Source organism: Heterodontus francisci, chromosome 37, assembly GCF_036365525.1.
Source record: "Heterodontus francisci isolate sHetFra1 chromosome 37, sHetFra1.hap1, whole genome shotgun sequence".
NCBI classification, from domain to species: domain Eukaryota; kingdom Metazoa; phylum Chordata; class Chondrichthyes; order Heterodontiformes; family Heterodontidae; genus Heterodontus; species Heterodontus francisci.
The window spans coordinates 12,145,671-12,171,923 of record NC_090407.1 but is presented as its reverse complement, the minus strand read 5'-3'; the positions used below and the strand labels follow the sequence as shown (position 1 = coordinate 12,171,923).

The 26,253-nt window shown below is 43.7% G+C and overlaps 1 protein-coding gene across 3 annotated transcripts in view; it reads right to left on the bottom strand.

Moving 5' to 3' along the window:
- acot7 (acyl-CoA thioesterase 7) overlaps window positions 1-26,253 on the bottom strand; it is a 262,472-nt gene that overhangs the window by 68,416 nt on the left and 167,803 nt on the right. For all 3 annotated transcript variants that reach the window (XM_068017117.1, XM_068017118.1, XM_068017119.1), the window contains one exon: window positions 6,266-6,382. In XM_068017117.1, the coding sequence (XP_067873218.1) occupies window positions 6,266-6,382 (117 nt within the window). The remainder of the gene's footprint in view (window positions 1-6,265; window positions 6,383-26,253) is intronic.

Here is a 26,253-nt window from a genome sequence, read left to right as displayed (position 1 = left end):
GGGAGGGCCCGTCATGCTCTGAAATTATTGAACTCAACGTTCAGTCCAGAAGGCTGTAGAGTGTCTAATCGGTAAATGAGATGCTATTCCTCCAGCTTGCATTGATGTTCGGTAGAACACTGCAGCAAGTCCAGGACAGAGATGTGGGTATGAGAGCAGGGGGGGGGGGTGTTGAAATGGCCAGCAACCGGAAGCTTGGGGTCATGCTTTCGGACTGAGCGGAGGTGTTCCGTAAAGCGGTCTCCCAATCTGCGTTTGGTCTTCCCAATGTAGAGGAGACTACATTGTGAGCAGCGAATACAGTATACCAAATTGAAAGAAGTACAAGTAAGTCGCTGCTTCACCTGAAAGGAGTGTTTGGGGCCTTGGATATTGTGGAGAGAGAAGGTAAAAGTACAGGTATTACACGTCCTGCGATTGCATGGGAAGGTGCCGTGGGAAGGGGACGAGGTGTTGGGGGTGAACCAGGGAAGGGAACGGTCCCTTCGGAATGCTAACAGCACTCTTCAAATCTGTGTTCACAATTGTATACTTCATCCTCTGTTGCATCAGAATAACACAATCCCCTTAAGTATTCTCACCAAGGCTTCCAACCAGCATTGTTGCTGTAATATTTATTTCACTGAACCACTGGTACTAAACATTACGAACACTGCCTCGACTGGAACGATTAAGAATATTCCAAAGGAATATTGTAAATGACCACCCCAGGTTAGTCATCTTGCACTAATTGAATTTTTTTTCAAAACATAAAACTAAACAAGAACATTTCCTGTGTTCACAATTAGGCATTTCTGGAACCAATTAAACTGAAATATTATCTACATTATTTTACAACACATTGCAGCCAAACCTCAACTGGAATATTGACCTTCCTGGTTCCTGTCTGAATAGAAATAACTATTTTTGTTTGCTTTAATAATCTTCAATCCAGGGATTTGTTCTTTAGTTTTCTTAAGCATTTATGAAGGAAACAATCCTGAGCAGGAATGTCTGCAACAAGCAGTTGAATTGGCATGGCCTGGGAGTCAAATTGGTCTCCTAGGAAGATCTTGGCAAGAAAAGTACAACTAGTTCATGCGACTGAACACTTCCAAATCCGAGGGAGGAATAATTCGTAACTAATCAGTGGACATCAAACTGAGTCTGTGAATTCTACCATTCTGAATTACTTCACCACTCTGGAATGGGGTATGGACTCCTCTGCCTGAAAGGGTGTTGGCAGCAGATTCAACAGTAACTTTCAAAAGGGAATTGGATATGCCCTTGAAAAGTAAAATATTGCAGGGTCATGTGGAAAGAGCAGGGGAGTGGGATGAATTGGATAATTCTACCAAAGAGCTGGCACAGGCATGGTGGACCACATGGCCTCCTTCTGTGTTTTACTATTCTACTATATTTTTTACTGTTCTATAATACCACATTGTAATAAAGGGTAAAACTGCAAGTGATGAAAATCTGAGATAAAATCAGAAAACTTGAAAATGCACACCAGGCTTGTCTGCACTGCAAATAGAGAGGCTAATGTTTTAGGTAGAGATCTTTCATTGGAATTGGTGAGAGCCTCCACTTGAAGCAGCCATCTGTTTTTGTCTTTCAGATACTGATGGACCTGCTGTATCATTCTAAAACTTTTGTTTTTGTGTTGTATTTATGTTGCTCTTTATTATCCCTCTCAAGGTTGTGCGTCCAATGACTCTGTGGTAGCACTCTCGTCTCTGCTTTAGAAAATCACGGGTTCAAGCCCTACTCTAGAGACTTGAATACATAATTCAGGCTGATACTCCCAGTGTCAATACTGAGGGAGCGCTGCACTGTCGGAGGTCACAGAGCCAGAGAATCATTTACAGCACAAAAGGAGGCCATTTGGCCCATCGAGTCCATGCCAGCTCTCCACGGAGCAATGCAGTCAGTCCCACTCCTTGGCTTGATCCCCATAACCCCGCAAGTCTATTTCTCTCAGTTGACCATCCAACTTCCTCTTGAAGTCACTGATTGTCTCTGCTTCCACCACCCTTGTGGGCAGCAACTTCCAGGTCATTACCACAAAACATTAACACTGTTTCCTAACTCACAGAATCTACCTGACCTTCTGAGTATTTTCAGCATTTTCTCTTTTAATTTCTAAACTTCACCTGTTGTCCCCTCCTCTTTTGTTTCTGATCAATCCTACAAAGGGCTTGGCTACCTCCTCCTTTCTAATTCTTTTCATTTCCTTCTCCAGAGGCACAGGTACAATGGGCTGAATGGCCTCCATCTGTGCTGTATCATTCTATAATTCTAAGTTAATTTATTTCATTGTGCTCATCAAGCTAAGGAATTGCACATTTTATTGTGTCAACATAATGCACTCTCAGATCAGTTATAGCACTCCACCCCAACAACATCCCTGAGCCCCAATCTCAGAAGAGCAAGTCCGCCGTAGTATTTATTTTCCATTTCCCACACCAATTATCTATAAGCCTGTCTTAGTGGCTGCCAGTTTGGAGCTGGATTAAGGCTGGCCAAACATATTTCACATCAGAACCTTCCAGCCAATAGACAGAAGGGACTTTTAGTCCATTTATTTGGACATTTGAACCCAGGTCCCAGAGGCAATAGAGCACTGTCTAACCCACTACACCATCCATTTCCCAGGTGCCATCTTTCAGATGTGATCCTGTCTGCCCTTTTAGGTGGACATAAAAGATCTCACGCCACTATTTTGAAGAAAAGCAGGAGATTGGCACTTGGTTTCCTGGCCATTATTTATCGCTCAACCAACATGATGGAAACAGATTATGTTGTCATGTCTAAGGACACCTATCATTGGCACTTCTGCTTCACAAAACTAGCCATCTCCTGCAGATAGCAGGTCAATAACCTGCCGACAACCATTCTCTGCACTTACAGACAACAGATGGTCACTTGGGCGAGGTATAGGCACTTGGTAGAGCCCTTGATGGAGCAAATTGAAACATTAGGAGTAACAACTGAGATTCAGTCCACTGTGATATCATTTTCATCGAGAAATATTAAAGATCAACCATTAATTTTCTTGTTTGTGAAACACTGATATGGAATAAATAAAATTAATGCATTTTCCAAAATAATGCTCAAAACAAAAATGGTTCAAGACCAGGTACAAATGAAATGGTGTCAACTGCTGTATTAACAAGATGGGTGTCCTTGTACATGAATTACAAAAAGTCAGCATGCAGGTATAGCAGGTAATTAGAAAGGCAAATGGAATGTTGGTCTTTATTGCAAGGGGGAATCGAGTATAAAAGTAGGGAAATCTTGGTACATCTGTACAGGGCATTGTTAAGACTGCACCTAGAGTACTGTGTACAGTTTTGGTCACCTTATTTAAGGCATTGGAAGCAGTTCACAGTTGATTCACTAGGCTGATTTCTGGGATGAAGGGAAGGTTGAGCAGGTTGGGCCAATACTCATTGGAGTTTAGAAGATTGGGAGGTGAACTTATTGAAACGCATAAGATTCTGAAGAGGCTTGACAGGGTAGATGCTGAGAGGATGTTTCCCATCATAGGGGAATCTAGAACTAGGGGGTACAGTTTCAAATTAAGGAGTCTCTCATTTAAGATGGAGATGATGAGGAATTTTTTCTCTCAGAGGATCATTAGTGTTTGGAATTTCTTTCCAAGTGAGCAGTAGAGGCTGAGTCATTAAATATATTCAAGGCTGAATTAGACTGATTTTTGATTAACAAGGGAGTCAAGGATTATGGGAGGGAGGCAGGAAAGTGTAATTCAAGCCACAATCAGATCATCCATGATTTTATTGAATGGTGGAGCAGGTTCGAGAGGCTCAATGGCCTACTCCTGCTCCTATTTCTTATGTTCTTATGTACAGAATTGTACTTCCAGTTAGCAAAGCAAGTGGAAATTAATTCAGATAAGATCATTTCTGCAATCATTCAATATTTCCAGCAACAATATCATCTTTAACACAACAAAATGTCTTAAGGCACTTCACAGCAGCATTATCAAACAGAATTTCCCATTGAGCCACATAAAGAGATATTAGGGCAGATGACCAAAAGGTTGGGGGTCAAAGAGGTAGGTTTTAAGGAGTGTCTTAAAGGAGGAGAGAAAGGTAGATAGGTGGAGAGGTTTAGGGAGGGAATTCCAGAGCTTAGGGCTCAGGCAACTAAAGGCATGGCCACCAATGGTGCATCAATTAAAATTGTGGATGCTCAAGAGGCCAGAATTAGAGGTACGCAGATCATAAGAAATAGGAGCAGGAGCAGGCCATTCAGCCCCTTGAGCCTGCTTCGCCATTCAATGAGATCATGGCTGATCTGATTGTGGCCTTAACCCCACTTTCCTGCTGCCCTCCCCATAATCCTTGACTCCCCGGTAGATCAAAAATCTGTCTAACACTATATTCAATGAACTAGCCTCCACTGTTCTCTGGGAAAGAGAATTCCAAAGATTAATGACCCTCTGAGAGAAGAAATTCCTCCTCCTCATCTCCATCTTAAATGGGAGACCCCAGTTCTAGATTCCCCCACAAGGGGAAACATCCTCTCAGCATCCACCCTGTTAAACCCCCTCAGAATTTTACATGTTTCAATAAGATCACATCTCATTCTTCTAATCTCCAATGAGTATAGCCCAACCTACTTAACCTTCCCTTGTAAGACAGCCCCTTCATTCCAGGAATCAGCTTAGTGAATCTTCTCTGAACTGCTTCCAATGCAGATATATCCCTCCTTAAGTAAGGAGACCTAAACTGTACGCAGTACTCCAGGTGTGGTTTCACCAATGCCCTATACAGTTGTAGCAAGACTTCCCTACTTTTATACTCCAACCCCATTACAATAAAGGCCAACATTCCATTTGCCTTCCTAATTATTTGCGGAACCTGCATGCTGACTTTTTGTAATTTATGTACAAGGACACCAGATCCCTCTGTACCACAGCATTCTGCAGTCTCTCTCCATTTAAATATTATTCTGCTTTTCTATCCTTCCTCCCAAGACAACCTCACATTTTCCTACATTATACTCCACCTGGCAAATCCAACTGAGAGTATGGTGGAGGCAGGTTTAATTAAGGCAATCAAGAAGGAATTGGATTGTTATCCAGAAAGGACGAATGTGCAGGGCTATGGGGAGAAGGCGGGCAGTGGCACTAGATAAATTGCTCTTTTGGAGAGCCAGCACTGACAGGATGGGCCGAATAGCCTCCTTCTGTGCTGTAACAATTCTGTGGTTCTGTGAGATAGATAAGAATGGAATCAGGCAAGTGCAGTTCCACCCAGCTGGAAGACGCTGGAGAGGCATTAGAGAAGTATGGTATGGTTAACGATGTCAAAGGCTGCAGACAGGTCTAGAAGGATGAGGAGTGATGGCTTATCTTTGTCACAGTCACAGAGGATGCCATTGGTGACTTTTCTAAGAGCCATTTTTTTTATTGTAGCAGGGGTGGAAACCTGATTGGAGGGATTCAAACATGGAGTTCCAGGAAATATAGGCATGGATTTGGGTGGTGACAACACATTCAAGGCCTTTGGAGAGGAAACGGAGGTTGGAGTTGGGCAGTAGTTTGCAAGGATGGAGGGGTCAAGGGCTTTTTTTTTGAGGAGAGGGGTGATGTTGCAGATTTGATGGAGAGGGGGGCAATACCAGAGGGGAGGGAACCATTCACAACATCAGCTAACATGGGGATGAGAAAGAGAAGTTGAGTGCAAAAGTTCATGTACAACCTCTTAAAGCATTCACAATTAAAGAATTAAATTCCTGACCAACATCTCTTAAATTAGCGTCCCAACGAACATCATAGGAATCCATTAGGCATCTCACCCCATAATTTCAAGGCTGGGAATATATCTCATGTTGGACAGGAAGCAGAACTCAACTCTGTGTAATGTGATGGTAATACCAATCTCACAGAACTGGTAAACCATCTGAAAAAGTAAATATAATTATGTTTTTTTAAAATATTGACTATAAAATAAATATGTTTAATAGTGCATTACATTCTTCTGCGGTTTGGTTCCGGTGCAGCTGGAGGTAGTGTGAGGGCTTATTATTCTAATGTTGTTGGAATGTATTTGAAAGTTTTGATTTTGAAGCAACTTTCAAAGACAAAGTTGTATCATTTATATAGGCAGCAGTATTATAATCTGCCTGTCATATGCAAACCATTTCATTGGAACAGCATCATGGCATAAAGCGTACAAAATGTTCACACAGCAATTTGATAGTACCAACTGAAGTACTCGTGTGACAAGGAGTGTGAAAGTAGCAGTTGTGGTACCTTTCTGAATCTTCTGGTGAAAGTTGATGGCATCCACAGATGCAGTCACAATGTTGGTCTTGCAATGACGAGCTGCCACAATGCCGGCCACCTCATCCATCAGCTTCATAGTGACACCTGAAAGGAAAGATCCATTTAAATAACTGGCAAACACAATATAAACAAATAAAAAAGAAAACCTTTTCTAAACATATAGACAATGCCTGAATGAACTTTGACTTTGCTGTTTATCTATCACTATTTACAGATATTTGATAGGTAACAGTTTAGAAAAGGTAAATCCAGTACACTACTTCAGATCTAGCAAATCAGAACTGGGCATCCATGAGGTGCTGTGGGTCACCAGCAGCAGCAGAATTGTATTCAACCACAACCTGTAACCTCATAGCCCGGCATAACCCCTACTTTGCCATCAAGCCAGGGGATCAACCCTGGTTCAATATTGCAGGAGAGCATGCCAGGAGCAGCGCCCGGCAGACCCTAAAAATGAGATAACAACCTGTAAAGCAACAACATAGGACTACATGCATGCCAAACAATGGAAGCAGCATGTGATAGACAGAGCTAAGCAATCCCACAACCAATGGATCAGATCTAAGCTCTGCAGTCCTGCCACATCCAGTTGTGAATCGAGGTGGTCAATTAAACAACTAACATGAGAAGGAGGCGCCACAAATATCCTCATCCTCAATGATGGGAGAGCCCAGCCTGTAAGTGCAAAGACAAAGCTGAAGCATGTGCATCCATCTTCAGCCAGAAGTGCAGAGTGGATGATCCATCTCAGCCTCTCAGCCTCCGTCTGAGGTCCCCACCATCACAGATTCCAGTCTTCAGCCAATTCAGTTCATTCTATGTGATATCAAGAAGCATCTGAAGGCACAGGATGCTGCAAATGCTATGGGGCCTGACAACATTCCGGCAAGAGTACTGAAGACTTGTGCTCAAGAACTAGCCACGTCCCTAGCCAAGCTGTTCCAGGATAGCTACAACATTGGTATCTATCCGACAATGTGGAAAATTGTCCAGGTACAAAAAAAGCAGGACAAATCCAATCTGGCCAATTACCGTGCCATCAGTCAACTCTCAATCATCAGCAAAGTGATGAAGGTGTCATCAACAGTGCTATCAAGCGGCACTTATTCAGCAATAACCTGCCCACCGACGCTCAGTTTGGGTTCTGCCAGGGCAACTCAGCTCCTGACTTCATTACAGCCTTGGTCCAAACATGGACAAAAGAACTGAACTCCAGAGGTGAGGCAAGAGTGACTGCCCTTGACATCAAGGCATCATTTAACCGAGTGTGACATCAAGGCAGCATTTAATCGAGTGTGGCATCAAGGAGCTCTAGCAAAACTGGAGTCAATGGGGAGATGGTGGCATAGTGATAATGCCACTGGGCTATTAATCCAGAGGTGCAGGCTAACGCCCTGAGGACAGGGATTCAAATCCCAACATGGCAGCTGGTGCAATTTAAATCAATTAATGCAATTAATAAAAAAAAAACTGGATTTGAAAGCTAGTCTAAGTAATGCTGCCATGAAACAATAATCGATTAACGTAAAAACCCATCTGGTTCACTAATGTCCTTTAGGGAAGGAAATCTGCTGTCCTTACCTGGTCTGGTCTACATGTGACTTCAGACCCACAGTGATGTGATTGACTCTTAACAGCCCTCTGAAATGACCCAGCAAGCTACTCAGTTGTTAAGGGCAATTAGAGATGGGCAACAAATGCTGTCCTTGCCAGCAACACCCACATCCCATGAAAGAGTTTTTTTTAAAAATTAGAATCGGGGGAAAACTGATTGGAGTCATACCGAAGAAAGATGGTTGTGGTTGTGGAGGTCAATGATGTCAGTCCCAGAACATCACTGCAGGACTTCCTTAGGGTAGTGTCCTAGGCCAACCATCTTCAGCTGCTTCATCAATGGCCTTCCCTCCATCATAAGGTCAGACGTGGGGATGTTTGCTGATGATTGCACAATGTTCTGCACCATTCACAATTCCTCAGATACTGAAGCAGCCAGTGCCCATAATATATACATATATATATATTTCTATGATATCATATGCAGTAAGACCTGGAATACATTCAGGCTTGGGCTGATAAGTGGCAAGATACATTCACGCCACACAAGGGCCAGGCAATGACCACATTCAAAATTAGAGAATCTAACCATCGCCCCCTGACATTCAATGGCATTACCATTGCTGAATCCCCCACTATCAACATCCTGAGGGTTACCATTGATCAGAAACTGAACTGGACCAGCCATATAAGTACTGTGGATACAAGAGCAGGTCAGAGGCTGGGAATTCTGAGGCAAGTAACTCACCTCCTGACTCCCAAAGCTTGTCAATCATCTACAAGGCACAAATCAGGAGTATGATGGAATACTTTCCACGCCTGGATGGGTGCAGCTCCACCAACATCTTGAGTGCAACTTGCCACCATCCAGTACAAAGCAGCCTGCTTGATTGGCATCCCATCCGCCACCTTCAACGTTCACTCCCTCCACCACTGATGTACAGTGGCAGCAGTGTGTACCATCTAGAAGATGCACTGCAGCAACGCACCAAGGCTCCTTCTCCAGCACCATCCAAACCGATGACCTCTACCATGTAGAAGGACAAGGGCAGCAGATGCATGGGAACACCACCACCTGCAGGTTCCCCTTCAAGCCAAGCACCATCCTGACAGAATGATATCGCCGTTCCTTCACTGTCACTGGGTCAAAATCCTGGAACTCCTTTCCCAACAGCACTGTGGGTGTACCTACTCCACATGGACTGCAGCAGTTCAAGAAGGTGGCTCACCACTACCTTCTCAAAGGCAATTAGGGATGGGCAATAAATGCTGGCCCAGCCAGTGACGTCCACATCCCGTGAAAGAATAAAAAAAAGTCAACTTTGAATGTAGGTTAAAGGGGTACATATTTAAGCTAGTGAAAGTCAAATTTAGAACCTGTCAGGAAATCTTTCTTCATACAGGGAGTGATCAACACTCTATATGGACTTCCTGGTTGGGCAGTGGAAGCACCAACTTTGGAGCAATTTAGCAGAGAGTTGACTGCAGGCTTAATGAAAGACTTGCATTTACATAGTGTCTTTCACATCCGCATGATGTCCTAAAGTGCTTTACAGTCAATGAAGTCGTTTTGAAGTGTAGCTACTGTTGTAATGTGAGAAATGCAGCAGCCAAATGGTGCACAGTAAAGTCCAGTAAACAGCAATGTGATAATGACCAGACAATCTTTTTTTTAGGTCTTGTTTAGGGATGAATATTGGCCAGGTACTCTGGGTAGAACTCCCCTGCTCTTCTTCAAAATAGTACCATGGGATCTTTTACATCAACCTATGAGGTTAGACAGGGCTTCAGTTTCAAGTCTCATTCAAAAGACAGCACCTCCAAAAGTGCAGCAATGACTCAGTACCACACCAGATTATCAGGCTAGACATTGCGTTCAATTGCCTGGAGTAGAACCTGAAGCCAAAACCTTCAGACTCATAGGCAAGAGTGCTACCAAAGAGCCATTGCTGGCGAGGGTTAGATGGTCTAATGTCCTCCCTTACCATAATCGCCCTTGTGGTTGTTTGTGGGCTGCTGCTTCCCATATGAAAAAGGCAGTCTCACATTTAGATCATATTTTTTGCCAGTAAATTTGTAAAGTATAGTCCAGCACATCAGCAGATTTGGCCAGTAACTATACCGGAAGCATGTGTTATACAAACTCTCCCATTCTGTCAATAGACGATCTTCACATCATATGGAACCTAACTTCCTTTTGAAAAAAAAGTCCTGTTAATTTTGTTCACATATGGTAAGGGATAGCAGGGCTTGGAAGTGGAACACTTTCCATTAAGTACCTAGTATCTACACCAAACATTTTCAAGTCAGGCTTAGCACTGCCTGATGCAGAATAAAACTCCCTCTACTGTGCTGCCACAATGTGCCACAGTGCCAAAATCAACTCCCACCGCACCCATGTGAATTTTTTCCCCACACCTGGCATCTTATCTCTTTTGAGTGAGATGACCAATTTAGTCCCAATTTTGAGGCAGTTTCAAGTTGCAATCCACATCAAGGGGCACTAAGTTAAGACTGTCCAAACGTATTTCATGTGGGACACTTACAGCCGAGAAACAGATTCTTTTCAACCTGTCAGTGTGACCTCAGATACCAGAAGCAGTCTACTATGTTTTCAGTGACTGAAGTTTAGACTGAGCTCTAACTGCTGGCTGAGGCAAAGATGTCAAGATGCATAATACTCATTGCTACCGGGTCCAGCGGGCACCGCAGGGACTGGAATGTATAGTAACATTGGTAACAACATCATGATTTGTTTACAAGTTTCCTTTCTTATGGTTAAGTTCTTGATTAAAGGGGGCATTTTTGTTTGGTTATTGGTTATTTTAGAAAAGGCATAATGATGCTGGGGTAGGTTGCAATGTTGTTGAGCAAATAATACCATAATGGGCCATTTTCTGTTGCTAAGCAAACAATCTCACAAAAGGTTGTTCAGCATTCTTTAAGATTGATAATTTCTCAAAACAAAATCACCTAAAATTCAAACTCAGTCTGTTTGCAGCAATCTAATATATCACCAAATTTAATTGATGCAGGTGAGATATGATAGTTGATTTCAGCTAAAGTTGCGGAAGGAAATTTCATATCGAACGCATATCATGAATTATCTAAAAATAACATGAATCATCTGTGCCTGCTCCCAATTCCCCAAAGTAGCAGGAATCCTCCTAACTTACCCTCTCTGGGGCAGCACAGCTGGGGAGATTTGTCTGCAATACTATAAAGTCATAGAGAGATACAGCACCGAAACCGGCCATCAACCACCCATTTATACTAATCCTACATTAATCCCATTTTCCCCCTCTCACATCCCCACCTTCCCTCAATTCTCCTACCACCTACCTACACTCAGGGCAATTTTTTACAATGGCCAATTTACCTATCAACCCGCAAGTCTTTGGCATGTGGGAGGAAACCGGAGCACCCGGAGGAAACCCACGTGGTCGCAGGGAGAACTTGCAAACTCCACACAGGCAGTACCCAGAACCAAGCTGGGTCGCTGGAGCTGTGAGGCTGCAGTGCTAGCCACTGCGCCACCGTGAGTGAGGAGCTAGCAAAGCTAATCCAGAGTGTTCCTGGATGACTTTTAATGTAAAGACGTGGTTGCAAGTCTTCTGGCCATCATTACGAATGAGAAATTGTAAAGAGGCAAAGAACACTGCTACCTCTCCCCCTCCCCATTTATAAAATGAATGGTTTCTGCACTTGCACACTGAAGGACCCTGTAGCCTTTTTAAAGACTGCATGGTATTATGAAGTAAATGTCTACTACACCCAGTGTTTAAATACTAAAGAAAAGACAGGCATGAAAATAAAAGTCGGTGTGTAATGTTATAATTGATGGCCCAGATTGTACTCCTACTCCTTTTAGTGACATACATATCAGTAGGTACAGGCTTTGGCAGCAAGGCCTGGGGCACAGAAATTCAATGCTCTATGGAATTAAGTGAAATTAAATAAGTGTAGGGCATTTTTCTCTGGCCTCACTTCATTTGAGTGCTGGGTTGGAGACACACTACTGAGGAACACTGATGTGTAACTGCACTGTGTCTCCCTGAACATCCTATGATCAGGAGGAAAGATGTGAATTGGGAAAGGAAACAGGTTGCAATTTATGAGAAGGCAGTACAAGTCACGATCAGCCCTTTCATTACTGAGCTTTGTGGGGTCAAAGGAAGGCAGGTGCACACAGTAAAAGCACAGCAACCAGTTCTATAGCTGATTCCTGTTAAACTGCTATTTTCAGAATGCATTATTAAATAAACATTCATTGTAAGTTTGTATCAATGTGTATTTTTTCTTTAAATTTACTCCCCCCATCCCCAATTTACTTTTATGCTAAAAAGCTGCCAGCAGACACCTCCTGCTGGGAGACCATATGTTACAGACTCCTTCTGGGAAAGCAATCAAGCTCAAGCTACTGACTCCTCCATGCCACCCAGCTGGGAGAAAAGGTCACTTCCACGCAGCTGAATTTGACTGAGAGCTGTAGACTTTGCTGTGCAGCTTTGATCGGTTGGAAGATTTTGTGATAGTTTTGCTTTATGTTAATTATCAAGAGCCACTGCTCCAGTATGTCAGTGCACCCAGGTGCAGCACTACAGATGTCATGTTGCAAATGTCACACTCCAGATGCCACACTTCGATACAGGTGCAAAACAACATTAAAATGCTGCCTCTGACCTGCACTTCCAAACTTCACCTTAAAACTGACAAGCACAGTCCAATTGTTCTCTGACCAAACAACAATTAAACTCTGAATGACCTGAGAGACAAAAATAGCTTAACAATTAGATCATCCTGTCTACTCCATAGCAGAGTAACACAATATACATTACATAGTATAATACTCCTGCTTTTACAAGTGAATTATCCTTAGGGCAGGATTTTCCATTTGGGGACCCCGACGTTGATTCCATTTCCAGGTCCTGATCCTGCTCTGAGGGGGAAGCAGTCATGGGTCAAGGTTTTCCCAGAGGTCAACTCTAATTGGCTAGGAGGCAGGTTTGGTGCCAATTAGCGGCTGCGGATGTGGGAAGGAGGCAGGTGGTTAAAAGTGTGGACACAGATTTAAAGGCACGATGGCAGCCATTCTTGTGGCAGCCGTCTTGCAACGCAATGGCAGGCAGAAGTGAGGAAGAGGAGAAGCAGAGGCCAGGCATCTGTGGCAGGGCCACTCCTAGGGTTAGTGGTGCTGCCCTTGAGGACCTGCTGGCGGCTGTGTGTGAAATTCATGTTCCCAGAGGGTGGCAGGGGAACGCCACCCAGCCAAACCAAGCAGGCCTGGATGGAGGTGGCAGAGCACGTGAGCAGCCGCAGTGTCATCAGGAGGACCAGGGTGCTGTAAGAGGTTTAGTGGCCTTCTTAATTGTAGCAAGGTGAGTGCAACGCGACAAATAGATGACAAGCCTCCAGCACTGTAGCCACACCAGCTGAGCCTGAGGGTGCATAGTGCTCATGAACATGGGAGAAATGTGTGCCCAGTGTCATTTTTGAGCCATCAGCAAGGCTCAAAGCCCTCGCACTATTGAGGAACTGGCAGCACTGATAATACAGCATCTTCTTTAAATGGTCCCTGGAATTGGTGAGAGAGGCAAGCATTGCCTTATCTCTCTTTTGTCTTTGCAGGAGTAGAGGGTTCAAAATGCAAGGGAGAGGGTGCGCATAGGAGGAGGACTGTCCCAGCTCACCATCCTGACTGCAATGGAGGTGGCGGCACTTGACATCGCGAGGGTGGCGCCACTTCAGGAAGTGGGCGATGGAGAGATGAGAATACCTGTAGGAGAGGGTGAAAAGATTTTGAAGGGGATGGAGTGCACTCCTCCCCCTGCGGCAGCATGCCAAAATTTCAGCTGCATTGGAAAGCTTCAGCACTGCAGAGGCATCAGCTGCCAGAGGCAAGTTCTGATGATCTCCTTATGTTTCCCACAATTGTGGGCGGGGAGCATGCCAGTGCCACTGCAGCATCACTGGGGTCCTCGGACGACATGGAAGCCACAGACCCAGCACACCTTCCACCAGCGCAGAAACTCTCACATCGGTGGGTCCTCGTGTCCAGTTAGAAAGGGTTGCATTGGGTGAAGAGCATGTCACTAGTGAGCAGGAGGGGGTGAGAAAGGCAGAGGCAGCTGTGGGCAGTTTTCTTAGAGGATGGAAGACAGACACTGCCATGCTCAGCTGGGCCAAATAATGGAGGCTGTCCCTGCATTGATGCCGGTGAAGAAGCCTCTGGAGGTGCCCCTACTGACACCTCCAGAACGAGGATAACCACCATGGGCATCTCAGCCACAAGCTGTCACATGTGAGCAGGCAGCCTCCACCTTATCTGAGGCCACAAGGGGAGCACCGCTTAGATGTGGCCAAGAGTCAAGGTCGCCACGTTAGTTATTGCACTGAGTGGTTCACTTTGATGGCTTTCATTTGTGATTCTATAAGCTGTTATTTATTAATCACACTGGAGATGTTCAGCCATGATCCCAGATGTGAGCTTCCATTCTTTAATGGCAAAAATAGAAAACAGGGAAGAATTGGTAAAGAGAAGCAATGGTCTTTGAACAGTGACACTGAGACTGCTGGAGCGATGTGTACCATGCATTGGCAGTAAGAATGGAACTACTCAAAGTTGTGTGTTTAATGGATGTGTTCTCACAGTCAATACACCTGTGGTAGCATATCAGCTGGACGTTTTGGGAGTGGAAGCCTTCCGATTGATGAATCTCACTGGCTGCTCACTTGCGCCTTGATGGCCACATGGGTGTAATCGATGATGTCCTGCACCTGCAGGCATCGAGCGATGGAAGCGAATCCTACTGCCTTTAGTGCATGCGAGGCCCCTTCTGTTTGAAATTGTATGTATTGCCCAGCTTTCACAAATAGTGCTTCAGTCACCTGCGAGATGCAATGGTGTGTGCCGCTTGAGAGACACCACCAAGGTCCGCTGCTGATGCTCAGACGAGCCAGAGGCGAAGAAATTCAACACCATAGTGACTTTAACGGCTACTGGCAGGGCATGGCGAGTAGTACTGCGAGGTCTGAGATCTTCCTCAATGAGGGCACAAAGCTCAGATATCATTCTCCTAGATAAGCGCAGTCTCCTGCAGCACTGATTCTCTAACATGTCCAGGTAGCTTCTTCTTCATCGGTACACTCGATGCTGAGGGTATGGCCTTTGTTGCCTTCCTGCCCCTCGTTCCTCTCCTCTGCCCTCCTCATGCCCGGGACTCTGCATCAGCTCCTGAGGATGTTGATCTTCATTGCTACTCATCCCTATCTCCGAGTATCTTAATCCCATGTCCAACTGTTGCCTTGCTTGCGGTCAGCTGCACTCACAAAGCTTGCTGTACCCCACTCTTATGGCCCATGATCCCTGGAGGCTCATGACCTCTCAACTGACTGAGCATGTGTAAACCATTTGCTCTGCTAACTCTGCTCACCTGCTGGCAACCGTGTGCCAATGGATGAGTGCCCCTCTCAGCTGTGCACCATGTTATGAGCCCATCTCATTGAATGGAGTGCCATTACTGGCTCCTTCTACTTAGCCTGTTCCAGATACAGCGTGGATCCTATGCCTTCACTGCAGAATTAGCCCTCAACAAGCTGAGAAGCTTGCTATCAGGCTTAATTGGGCATTGCTCTGAATTGGGTAGGTTGCTGGGTCCCGCCATCCCCCCCACCCCCCCAGCAAAATCGCTGACCGTCGGAATGGCGTCAGCAAATTATCAGCCTGCCTGCCTCAGTTCCCAACCCCATTTGGCCACCAAATCCTGCCCTTAGTGTCAGCTGACTTGGAAATCTGCTTGTACATATAAAAACCTCACATCCAACGTGCATCCATCATTCTCCAGACTTGAGACTCAAAGTATCACGCTCTTTTGTACAGATGCAACAATCTTACAAAAAGAACGGTAATCATTGTGTACTGGATTCTTGTGACCTGGAGCCAGAAACTTACATGCTGCTACAAATGTTCTCCCACCAAGGTCAGGAGTTTACAAGTAGCAACAGTTATATGAATTTACCTATTTGCTCCACTTCCTTATAGGAACAGGTCTTAAAAGGACAAACTAGGTTAAACACAGCCCCAAATTTGCAACTAAAAATCACCGCTATGCTCCAGAATATCTGTGAGCAATGACACAGGACTTAAAAGTCCCCTTTTGAACAAAATTTAGTCTCTAAAATGCTCTTCCTCCAATCTGCAATGAGGTTGATAAAGAAACCTCTTAGAAATATTATCATTTCCAGCTGCAATCTTTGACATTAGGCTGTGTGAAAATTGCTGTGCTTCAATTAATTTTGTTCTAACAAGCACAGCGCACACTAGTAATATTTCGTTGTCTCACCTCTTGATAGTTTTTAAATACAACTTGCACAGTTTAAGTAAAAACACAATATATTTCTTGCTAATTCCCGAAAGGTGCCTGAATTGTTGGAAACACACTAGTGTTTGTTTTAGTTGTCATTCCAACAATCTATACTGAGCTTGAAGTCATATCCCAGAAGTGAAAGGACTGCATGCTAATCCAACCATCACTATAGTTCTCCAATTGGCAAAAGAACCAGAGAAGAAATGAGGAAAGATACAGTTATGCAGCGAGTTGTTATGATCTGGAAATGTGCTGCCTGAAAGGGTGGTGGAAGCAGATTCAACAACAAATTTCAAAAGAGAATTGGATAAATATTTAAGGCTGCGTTTGCTGACAACACAGCCACTAGGTGGCGCTGCACGGGCACATGCGCAAACGTATCCTGTTCAACTAAACATCACAGTCAGCGATGTTCAGGCAGCTGCCAGGACTAAAGATGGCGCTGTTCAAATAATCACACAAAGGCAACGTAAACACGTGGCCGGAGAGATCGGCTGGCTGGGGAATGGCCGGAGAGAGCGGGCGGGGGAGGGGGTTGTGGGGAATGGCCGGAGAAATCGAGGAGAGGGGGGGTTTGCCAGAGAGAGTGGGGGGGGGGGGGGGGTCAGGAGGAGAGCGCACCCGCCGCCACCAAGGTCTTCGGCCGCTCCTTCCCCCGCTCTCCCCTCACATCCCGCTCTCTCCCCCCACACCCCGCTTTCTCCCCTCTTCTCCGCTTGCTCTCTCTCCCACGTTATGCGATGATGTCATCTGGGCATGTGTGTACCAGTCCTGGCAATTTACGTGATGACGTCATCCGCGCACACGCCAACTGGTCCTGGCAATGCGGAACGCAGCGCACACGCAGAGAGCAGGAGCCCATTTGCGCATGTGCACAGGTTGGCGCAGTCGGATGACGTCCCGCCGGCTGCGTTGTCAAGAATCACTTTGAATATTTAAAGGGGAAAAATTTGCAGGGCTATGGGCAAAGAGGAAGGGAGTGGAACTAATTGGATACCTCTTTCAAAGAGCTGGCAGAGGTATGATTGGGCCAAATGGTCTCCATCTGTGCTGTATTGTTCTATGATTCCATGTAGCAATCTCATTATGAACCCTTCAATTACAGAAACTGGCTTTTAAAATCTGAATATTATCAGCCTTTTGAGTCTTAACTGAGAAGACTGCCCAAAGAGCCAAGGTTCAGAGTGTAAAACACTACAAAGGTTAAAAAGAGTAGGAGAGGAGTCAAGGAAATCAAGTAGCAATGTCAATAAAAAGGAAAAAAAAATGCAAACTCTTGAAATTTGAAATTGCAAAACAGAAAATGTTGTTTAAGTACACATCGAGTCACTATTCATAAAGAGAAAAATAAGTCAATGTGGAGACTCTTCAGCAGGACAGACAACCAAAATATTTGAAAGCATTTTAACAAGGTTGGAATAGAAAGGGATGAATGGAAGGAGGAGGAACAATAAATACTCCAATCACAAACAGTAATAGGTTGCATGACCTGCAAACTACTTAATGAAGATAAATTGTCAGATCATATAAAAGGTCTTCAGTGAGGCAATGGAGGGATATTAAAAAAACAAAAATGTCCAAGTAGTTAAGAGAGTGAAAAGAGGCCCACACAAATGAAAATCTGAGGAAATTGGAGTGATTGGAGCAAGAGAAAAAAAATCTAAATCTATGAAGTCTGAAATTAAAGCAGTAATTGCTGGAAAGCAGTAGGTCCGCCATTCCCAAGTAGTGAATAAAATAAGCTAATATTATGGATGCAGGCACTCCCTCACAGAGCCAGTTGTGTTCTGAACAAGGACCTACAACTAAGATGTCAACCTGAATTCCAACAGTTCGACTCCAGACAATCAGCAACCCCTGCTACAAGGAAAATGAAGGTTGTAGCTAATGTCTCAGGTTACTAAAGGCACCATCCAGACCAGAGAGCTGCACAGTGTCCAGTACCAAGATAAGATCCTGTCTTGAAGCTGGTGTTGAACCTCGTTGAAATAATGTAGGTGGGCACTTCTTCACACAAAGGGTAGTAGAAGTATGGAACTCTCTCCTACAAAAAAGCTCCATCAGCCATTTTAATTTTGAGATTGATAGCCAAAGGTATAAAGGGATATGGAGCCAAGTTGGGTGGATGGAGTTAGGGTACAGATCAGCCATGATCTATTAAATGGCCTATTCCTGTCCCTATGGTGAGGTCAGAGTGTAACAGAATTAAAATTGCTGAGCTACAGGGAGGTCAGAGTCACACCTGCGGACTGAACAGGGGTTCCACAAAGTGGACACCATGGGCTCCATTTTCAACTTCTTGCTGCCATAAGCAGCAAACTTGTTGAAGATCTCCTTTGGTGTGTTGACAGATGATGAAATATTATTATATAGTACCAAATATTCTGGGCTTGAATCAGGGGAAATGATCACTGACCAATGCAAGCGAATGGGCCGCTGGGTGGAGCACTACCTAGAACAATACTCCAGGGAAAATGTTGTCACTGATACAGCCCTCAATGCAGCCCAGTCTCTGCCAGTCATGGATGAGCTGGACCAACAGCCAACAAAATCAGAACTCAGTGATGCCATTGATTCTCTAGCCAGTGGAAAAGCCCCTGGAAAGGATGGCAATACCCCTAAAACAATCAAGAGTGCCAAGCCTGCTATACTCTCAGCACTCCATGAACTGCTTTGTCTGTGCTGGGATGAGCGAGCAGTACCACAGGACATGCACGATGCCAATATCATCACCCTCTATAAGAACAAGGATGACCGCGGTGACAGCAACAACTACCGTGGAATCTCCCTGCTCAGCATAGCGGGGAAAGTCTTTGCTCGAGTCGTTTTTAAAGAGACTCCAGAAGCTGGCTGAGCATGTCTACCCTGAGGCACTGTGCGGCTTTTGAGCAGAGAGATCCACCATTGACATGCTGTTCTCCCTTCACCAGCTACAGGAGAAATGCCGTGAACATCAGATGTCCCTCTACGTTGCTTTCACAGATCTCACCAAAGCCTTTGACCTCGTCAGCAGACGTGGTCTCTTCAGACCACTAGTAAAGATCGGATGTCCACCAAAGCTACTAAGTAACATCACCTCATTCCATGACAATATGAAAGGCACAATTCTGCATTGCGGTGCCTCATCAGACCCCTTTCCTATCCTGAGTGGCGTGAAACAGGGCTGTGTTCTCGCACCTACACTGTTTGGGATTTTCTTCTCACTGCTGCTGTCACATGCGTTCAAGTCTTCACAAGAAGGAATTTCCTTCACACAAGATCAGATTGCAGATTGTTCAACCTTGCCCATCTTAGAGCGAAGACCAAAGTACGGAAAGTCCTCATCAGAGAACTCCTCTTTGCTGACGATGCTGTAGTAACATCCCACACAGAAGAGTGTCTGCAGAGACTCATCAACAGGATTGCGGCTGCCTGCAACGAATTTGGCCTAACCATCAGCCTCAAGAAAACGAACATCATGGGACGGGACGTCAGAAATGCTCCATCCATCAATATCGGCGACCACGCTTTGGAAGTGGTTCAAGAGTTCACCTACCTAGGCTCAGCTATCACCAGTAACCTGTCTCGCGATGCAGAAATCAACAAGCGCATGGGAAAGCCGTCTGATGCTATGTCCAGACTGGCCAAGAGGGTGTGGGAATATGGCACACTGACACGGAACACAAAAGTCCGAGTGTTTCAAGCCTGTGTCCTCAGTACCTTGCTCTATTGCAGCGAGGCCTGGACGATGTATGCCAGCCAAGAGTGACGTCTCAACTCATTCCATCTTCGCTGCCTCCGGAGAATCCTTGGCATCAGGTGGCAGGACCGTATCTCCAACACAGAAGTCCTTGAGGCGGCTAACATCCCCAGCTTATACACCCTACTGAGCCAGCAGCGCTTGAGATGGCTTGGCCATGTGAGCTGCATGGAAGATGGCAGAATCCCCAAGGACACATTGTACAGCAAGCCCGTCACTGGTACCAGACCCACTGGCCATCCATGTCTCCACTTTAAAGACGTCTGCAAACGCGACATGATGTCCTGTGACATTGACAACAAGTCGTGGGAGTCAGTTGCCAGTGATCGTCAGAGCTGGTGGTCAGCCATAAAGGCGGGGCTAAAGAGTGGCGAGTCGAAAAGACTTAGCAGTTGGCAGGAAAAAAGACAGAAGTGCAAGGAGAGAGCCAACTGTGTAACAGTCCCGACAACCAATTTTATCTGCAGCACCAGTGGAAGAGTCTGTCACTCTAGAATTGGCCTTTATAGCCACTCCAGGCGCTGCTCCACAAACCACTGACCACCTCTAGGCGCTTACCCATTGTCTCTCGAGACAAGGAGGCCAAAGAAGAAGAAGAACTTGATGAAACCTTGTGTTTCAGTAATGGTGCCTCTGTGCTGTCTGCCATTACAATGCTGCAGATATTCCAGGAAATTATGGCGTAAGTGACTTATGCCATTATATCAGCAATGCTATTGATGCATTTAAGGAGAAGTTAGATAAACACATAAGGGAGAAGGGAATAGAAAGTTAAAAGTTGTGTTACGACTGAGGCGGGAGGAATGCTGTTTATTCTAGTTCCACTTCTTCATGGGTCACAACATATATTTACATTTTTTCCCACTTACCGATACAATCAATCATAGACTCATTTTTATTCCAGAATAAAACACACCAACCACGTTTCTTTAATAAACAACAAAATTATCAGTTTATTATAAAACAAGTCTTAACCTGTAATGAGGTAAAGCTTAAACCCACACATATTGAAGATTGAAATATTGAAGTTCCCTTTTTACTTAGCCCCTCACACTCACATACACTGGTTAACCGGAAAAATAAAGGGATTTTTGTTTTTAGAGCTCTATTACAAACAAAAAAACACTTGGGCTGTATTCTTACTCATTCTTGAAGAAACAGCAGATGAGATATGTTGTGTTCCAAACTGGCCTCGAGTACACATAGACAGGTCATTGGGGTCTTTTAGAACAGTTCTTTTCAGGTGGCATTGAGAATTAATTTAGTAGGCTTTTCTTCAAAGACAGGAGACGAGATGAGTTGACACAATGGACTTCTCAGGGTCTTTTAGAGAGATGGTGGAAAGCTGAGTTGTGGGTTGTGGTCTTCTCTCATTCCTTGGGAATTCTCTTCTCTCCTTGGAAGTTCTCTTCCTTTTTATACAGTTCAACCCCAACTCAAAACAATTCAAAAGCAAAACCGACAACAGGAGGTCAACCTTTTTACCTCCATCAATCTTGGCCTATCACTTCTTTGTAAACAACTTCTCCAGGTCTCCAAATTCTCTGTTGTTTATTGAGCTGGAAGTCAGGCGGTTGCCCAGAAAGGCTTGTTGTTGTTGCTGGAAATCAGGTGGCTTCCCAGAAAGGTTTGTTTTCCGCACAAGACCTCTCAGTGCCCCTTTTAAAAAACATTTTCAGGGATTGTTTTTCAAAGTCAAGTGGCCTTTTCATGACCCCCTTTGAAAACCCCAAAGTTTAACATTTCTTCAATTGTTCAAAGATGAATCCTCAAAAAATATATTTAACAAAACACAGAGGCACTTTCGTAACGGTTGTTAGAGTAAGATGGAGAGGGGTTGGAGGAGGCTTATGTGAAACATAAACACCGGCATTGACCAGTTGGGCCAAATGGCAAGCTTCTGTGTTGTACATTCTGTGTAATTCTATGTAATTTATCCGTCCTTTTGAATTGCTGCACAGAAACCTTAGTCACATAAAGTAGAACATTTAATTATCATAGCTCTGTGCCCCTTCCCCATTAAAATTAACATCAATATCAAGTTTTCTGAATTGATATCATTGTGATCAACTCAGCCACTTAGACCATTTCAGAGTTGTGCTGGAGAGCTCTGAATCAGTAAAGTATTCAAGCGCTCAGCATGTTTTGACAGAGTTTGCATGAAGTTTCCATTAAATAAAGTTCCCTGGGTCTAATACATTGAAGAAGAGTTATTCTCATATGCAGCTGTTTTGGAACAACCAGATTACATGTTGAGGGATTGTCCTGATTTATTTAAAAAACAAAGTCTAGTAACGGGAAACACAAAGATTTCCTGGTGTTGTTCAGTGTGGGTTTAGAGGAAACTTCTTTCATATGAGTTCAGCTTATCAAGAATAAAAAATATAAATAATTATACTAAATATGTTTGATCTTTGTTAGAAGCACAGCTTGTACGTAACTGAACCCCCAGCAGTCAGTCAATAAAGCACCTGGCACACTATGACCCCAAGTTATGTCAATACTACAACACTGTTTGGGGTAGAATGGGAGTGAAATAAACCAACATTGTATGGAAGTATGGGCTGAGTGTGCGAGAGGTGCCAGCGTTAGCCTTTTTCCATCAAAACAGTCTTATTTTACTGGCCTAGAATTTGCAGTTGTAACGATGGTGAAACCGATAGTGTTCGCCATCATTATTATGTAAGACAGACAGCAACCTCTGTCGTCCACACATTTACAATTAAATTCAGAAATCTGGAAGTTGCAGCCAGTTACATACTGCTCCTCCATAGGGGGCGCTGTTGTAGTCTTCGCAGAGATGCAATTAGCACAGATTCAGTTATTTGACATGAAATTTTATTTTTTACACACTATTTTCGTTATAAAAACAATTGAAAAAATTAAGCCTTGTTGAATGTGCTGTAACTGAGTTTTTAATGGTGCACTAAGTCATAATTACTTTTGAACAACCTCTCTGGCCCTGAGAAATGAATATTAGAGGTCTGGAGTGTCATTCCCTCATTCCAGGGTAAATATTCCATAGATTTTTTAAATACTAAAAATTAATTTTTTCTGGACACTTGTTCATGATATTTCAGCTACTACCTTAATGCCAAGTATAGATATATTTCCCAATCTTTATTTACTGTCTGTAAAATGATTAAAAAGTGAATGATAATCAGTGCTTTCGAGAATTCTTCAATCTGTTTGGCTGCTCAGCACTACTTGATGACTTCACTGTTCCTGGACACCAGAGATCCCCTATAGATTGCGCCAGAATGAAACTGCCGTCATAACAGGGGAAATCAATGGCACACAGCCTGCTACTTCTTTGTGGGAAGCATTCTTTGAGGTCAGCAGCGAGTGCCATCCCTTCACTGCTGACTGTAAAATCCGGGCCAATGTCCTAACCTTGTTTATAATAAAACAGCCAGCTACTTACTGACTAGATAGAATGACAGAGGTGAAATTAACCAGACATTGGGGATATGCAACAACAATGAGCAGCCCTCATTTTAGCAGAATGGCGCCCTATCACTCTGACACTATTATAAGGCCTGAGAATTCATTATAAAATAAACAATTTTTAAAATACGAAAATGGAAAACCTGCACTAACTGTTTGGCTTTTTTACTGTTCTGGAATTGTTAAATAATCTGCTGTTCTTCTCTGAATTGGGCCCCCATAACATGAATGTGTATTAGACATTGGGCTTGCTGCTCTTAAGCTGCTGCTATTCTTGCTGTGGAGTTTTCTAATTATTTTTCCAGCAATCTGTGAACTCAACACTGGAGGATCAGGGAACACAACAGTAACTTATGGGGCTAGATTTTGCTAAAGCATGAATATGTCATGCCGTTATTAATGCGCAAATCAACCATCAACTTGTGGTGATAAAGAGATACCCTATGAATTCTGAATCACCACACTATGCCAGCCGATTTGTGCCCCTCTGCAGTTAGCTTTGCATGCTCTTAACTTTCATGGTGTTGCTGCCTTAGTGCATTAATTGCCCATTAAATTCGCTACACAAAGGGAAGTCTAATAATTATCAGTGTACCCTTTTAACGATTGCCAGACATCTCTTGCCGAGAATGTAAACAATTATAAGCCTGATTCACAAGTATTGGGAGATTTTAAAAATATAAAATTTAAAACTTAAAACAAAACATTCTTACTTTTCATCTTTAATCTTTCTTAATGCAATCTTTCTTTCCCTGTCTTTATTTCTCTTTCTGTACCTGATATGACATTAAATTCACTCACTTCAATTCATTCTCCTTCTCCTAATTTTTTCTGTTCAGTCTTTAATTCTTAAATATCATTGGATAAGGAGATACCATGTTTGATCTGTAGTTCACCAGGGTCCCAGATGCCCTGTCGCCCTCATTGCACCATTATCATTGTACCTCCGGCAACTTTGTGGGCAAAAAAATTCAAAATGTGAACGTGCAGTCCAACAATTGGCAAAATCTGGCCCATGGTGTTTGCTGCCAAAATCTCAATTGCAGGGAATTTTGGGCCTCTAAGTAAAGTGGGGGGTGGGATAAGAAGGGACAAATCTACTAAAGCAATGAGATCACAGAGATTGTAGAAAGACTTAGAGAATTCCTTCAGAATCTGGGAGAAGGCATTTGCGCTCAAAAGTTTCATGGTGCTCTAAGAAATGGTGATTACCTTATGAAAATGTTGAATGTCCTTTAGGGAAGGAAATCAGCTGTCCTTATCTGGTCTGGCCTTCATGTGACTCTAGACCCACAGCAATGTGGTTGACTGCCCTCTGAAAGCCACTCAGTTGTCAAGGGCAATTAGGGATGGACAACGAGGACTCAGTTTTCAAGGGCGATTAGGGATGGGCAACGAATGCTGGCCTTGCCAGTGACACCCACATCCCATGAAAGAATATATTTAGAAAAAACGCCTGAGATCAGCATGACCATTTAATAAATGACACTACATAAGCATACTGTTCAAGAGATATTTTTTGATGCATACTTTACAAAGCATCGAAGTCTCGATGTGATTTTTCACTTTTAAATTGTGCCCGCCACCCCCTCTACCACCCTCTCCCTACACCACTCTCCCCATCTCAAATTTCAAAAAATATTAAGAATTTCTGGTGATTGGGTGGCTGCACTGGCAGAATATGTCTGTCGGATTTTACACTGGGAGGACAATATCAGGCAAAGACAAAAAGCAAGTCTACAGCAAGAAAACTGCAAGTGACTCAACCACAGAACTTATGTGTTTTTGGCCTTTGCTACCACGACGACAGGCAAATTGTAAAGAGGCAGGAGACACAAAAGTACTGTATTGATTACGAAATGTACTTCTGGTTAATTCCCCAAATCATGAGCTTTTTGAGATTTCTAGCTTGGCACTTCTGTATACGTGACAATTGCATGTACTTTCAAGTGTAATAAAGTTTAAACATTGGTAATTGAAATTCTGTGCAATACATATCATTTCAAAGCTTCATTTTAGCTCCACTATGTGGCATCGTGTTGAAAAAAGGAAATACTTGCATTTCTATAGCACCTTTCACAACCTCAGGATGCCCAAAGTATTTTACAGTCAAATAAGTAATTTTGAAGTGTAGTCACTGTTGAAATGTAAGGAACGTGGCAGCCAATTTGCGCACAGTAAGCTCCCACAAACAGTAATGTGATAGTGACCAAATAGCACACACACAAGTGATAGAGATTAGAGGACAGCATGCATTTAAGTCCAATTGTTGTAAAAGAATTCACTTTGAAACCTCATTGTTTTATCAGGAGGAATTTTTGAACAGTGGTGCAGGCCTGGTGTTCCTTTTCTTGCTTCACTGAAGTATTGCAGACTCTTCTGGTTAAGATTCAGTCAAAGTCAGTGGCAAGAAATATTGTTACAATTTCTCAGGTGGGGAGTTTTCAAGGTCACCTTGCAGTCTCTGTCTCTGTAGTTTAAAGATATACAGGCAGTGTCGTCTTCTTGGCTGGAATGGATCTCTCAGCTTCCTCACTGGCTGGCTTTCTGTCTCTGCATTTCAGAGAGCTCTTTTTTGAAAAAAAACCTAATCATTCTTGGGTTCGATCAGGTGACCATAGATACTGGCCTCTGGTGTGTTCACACAACGTCTTTGAATGTGTGGCCATTGCTACACAATGGGGTTTAAATGTGGCTTATCTTGATAAAGTGGTCTTATGTCCCACCTATTAACTTGGCTTTGAATCTGGAGTCTCTAAGTCTGCGAAGGCCTTTGTCAACCCAATTCTGGAAGATGGGAGCCATTTAGCATTGAATAGTCTGTTAGCATTTTAATGTGCTTTCCCCAG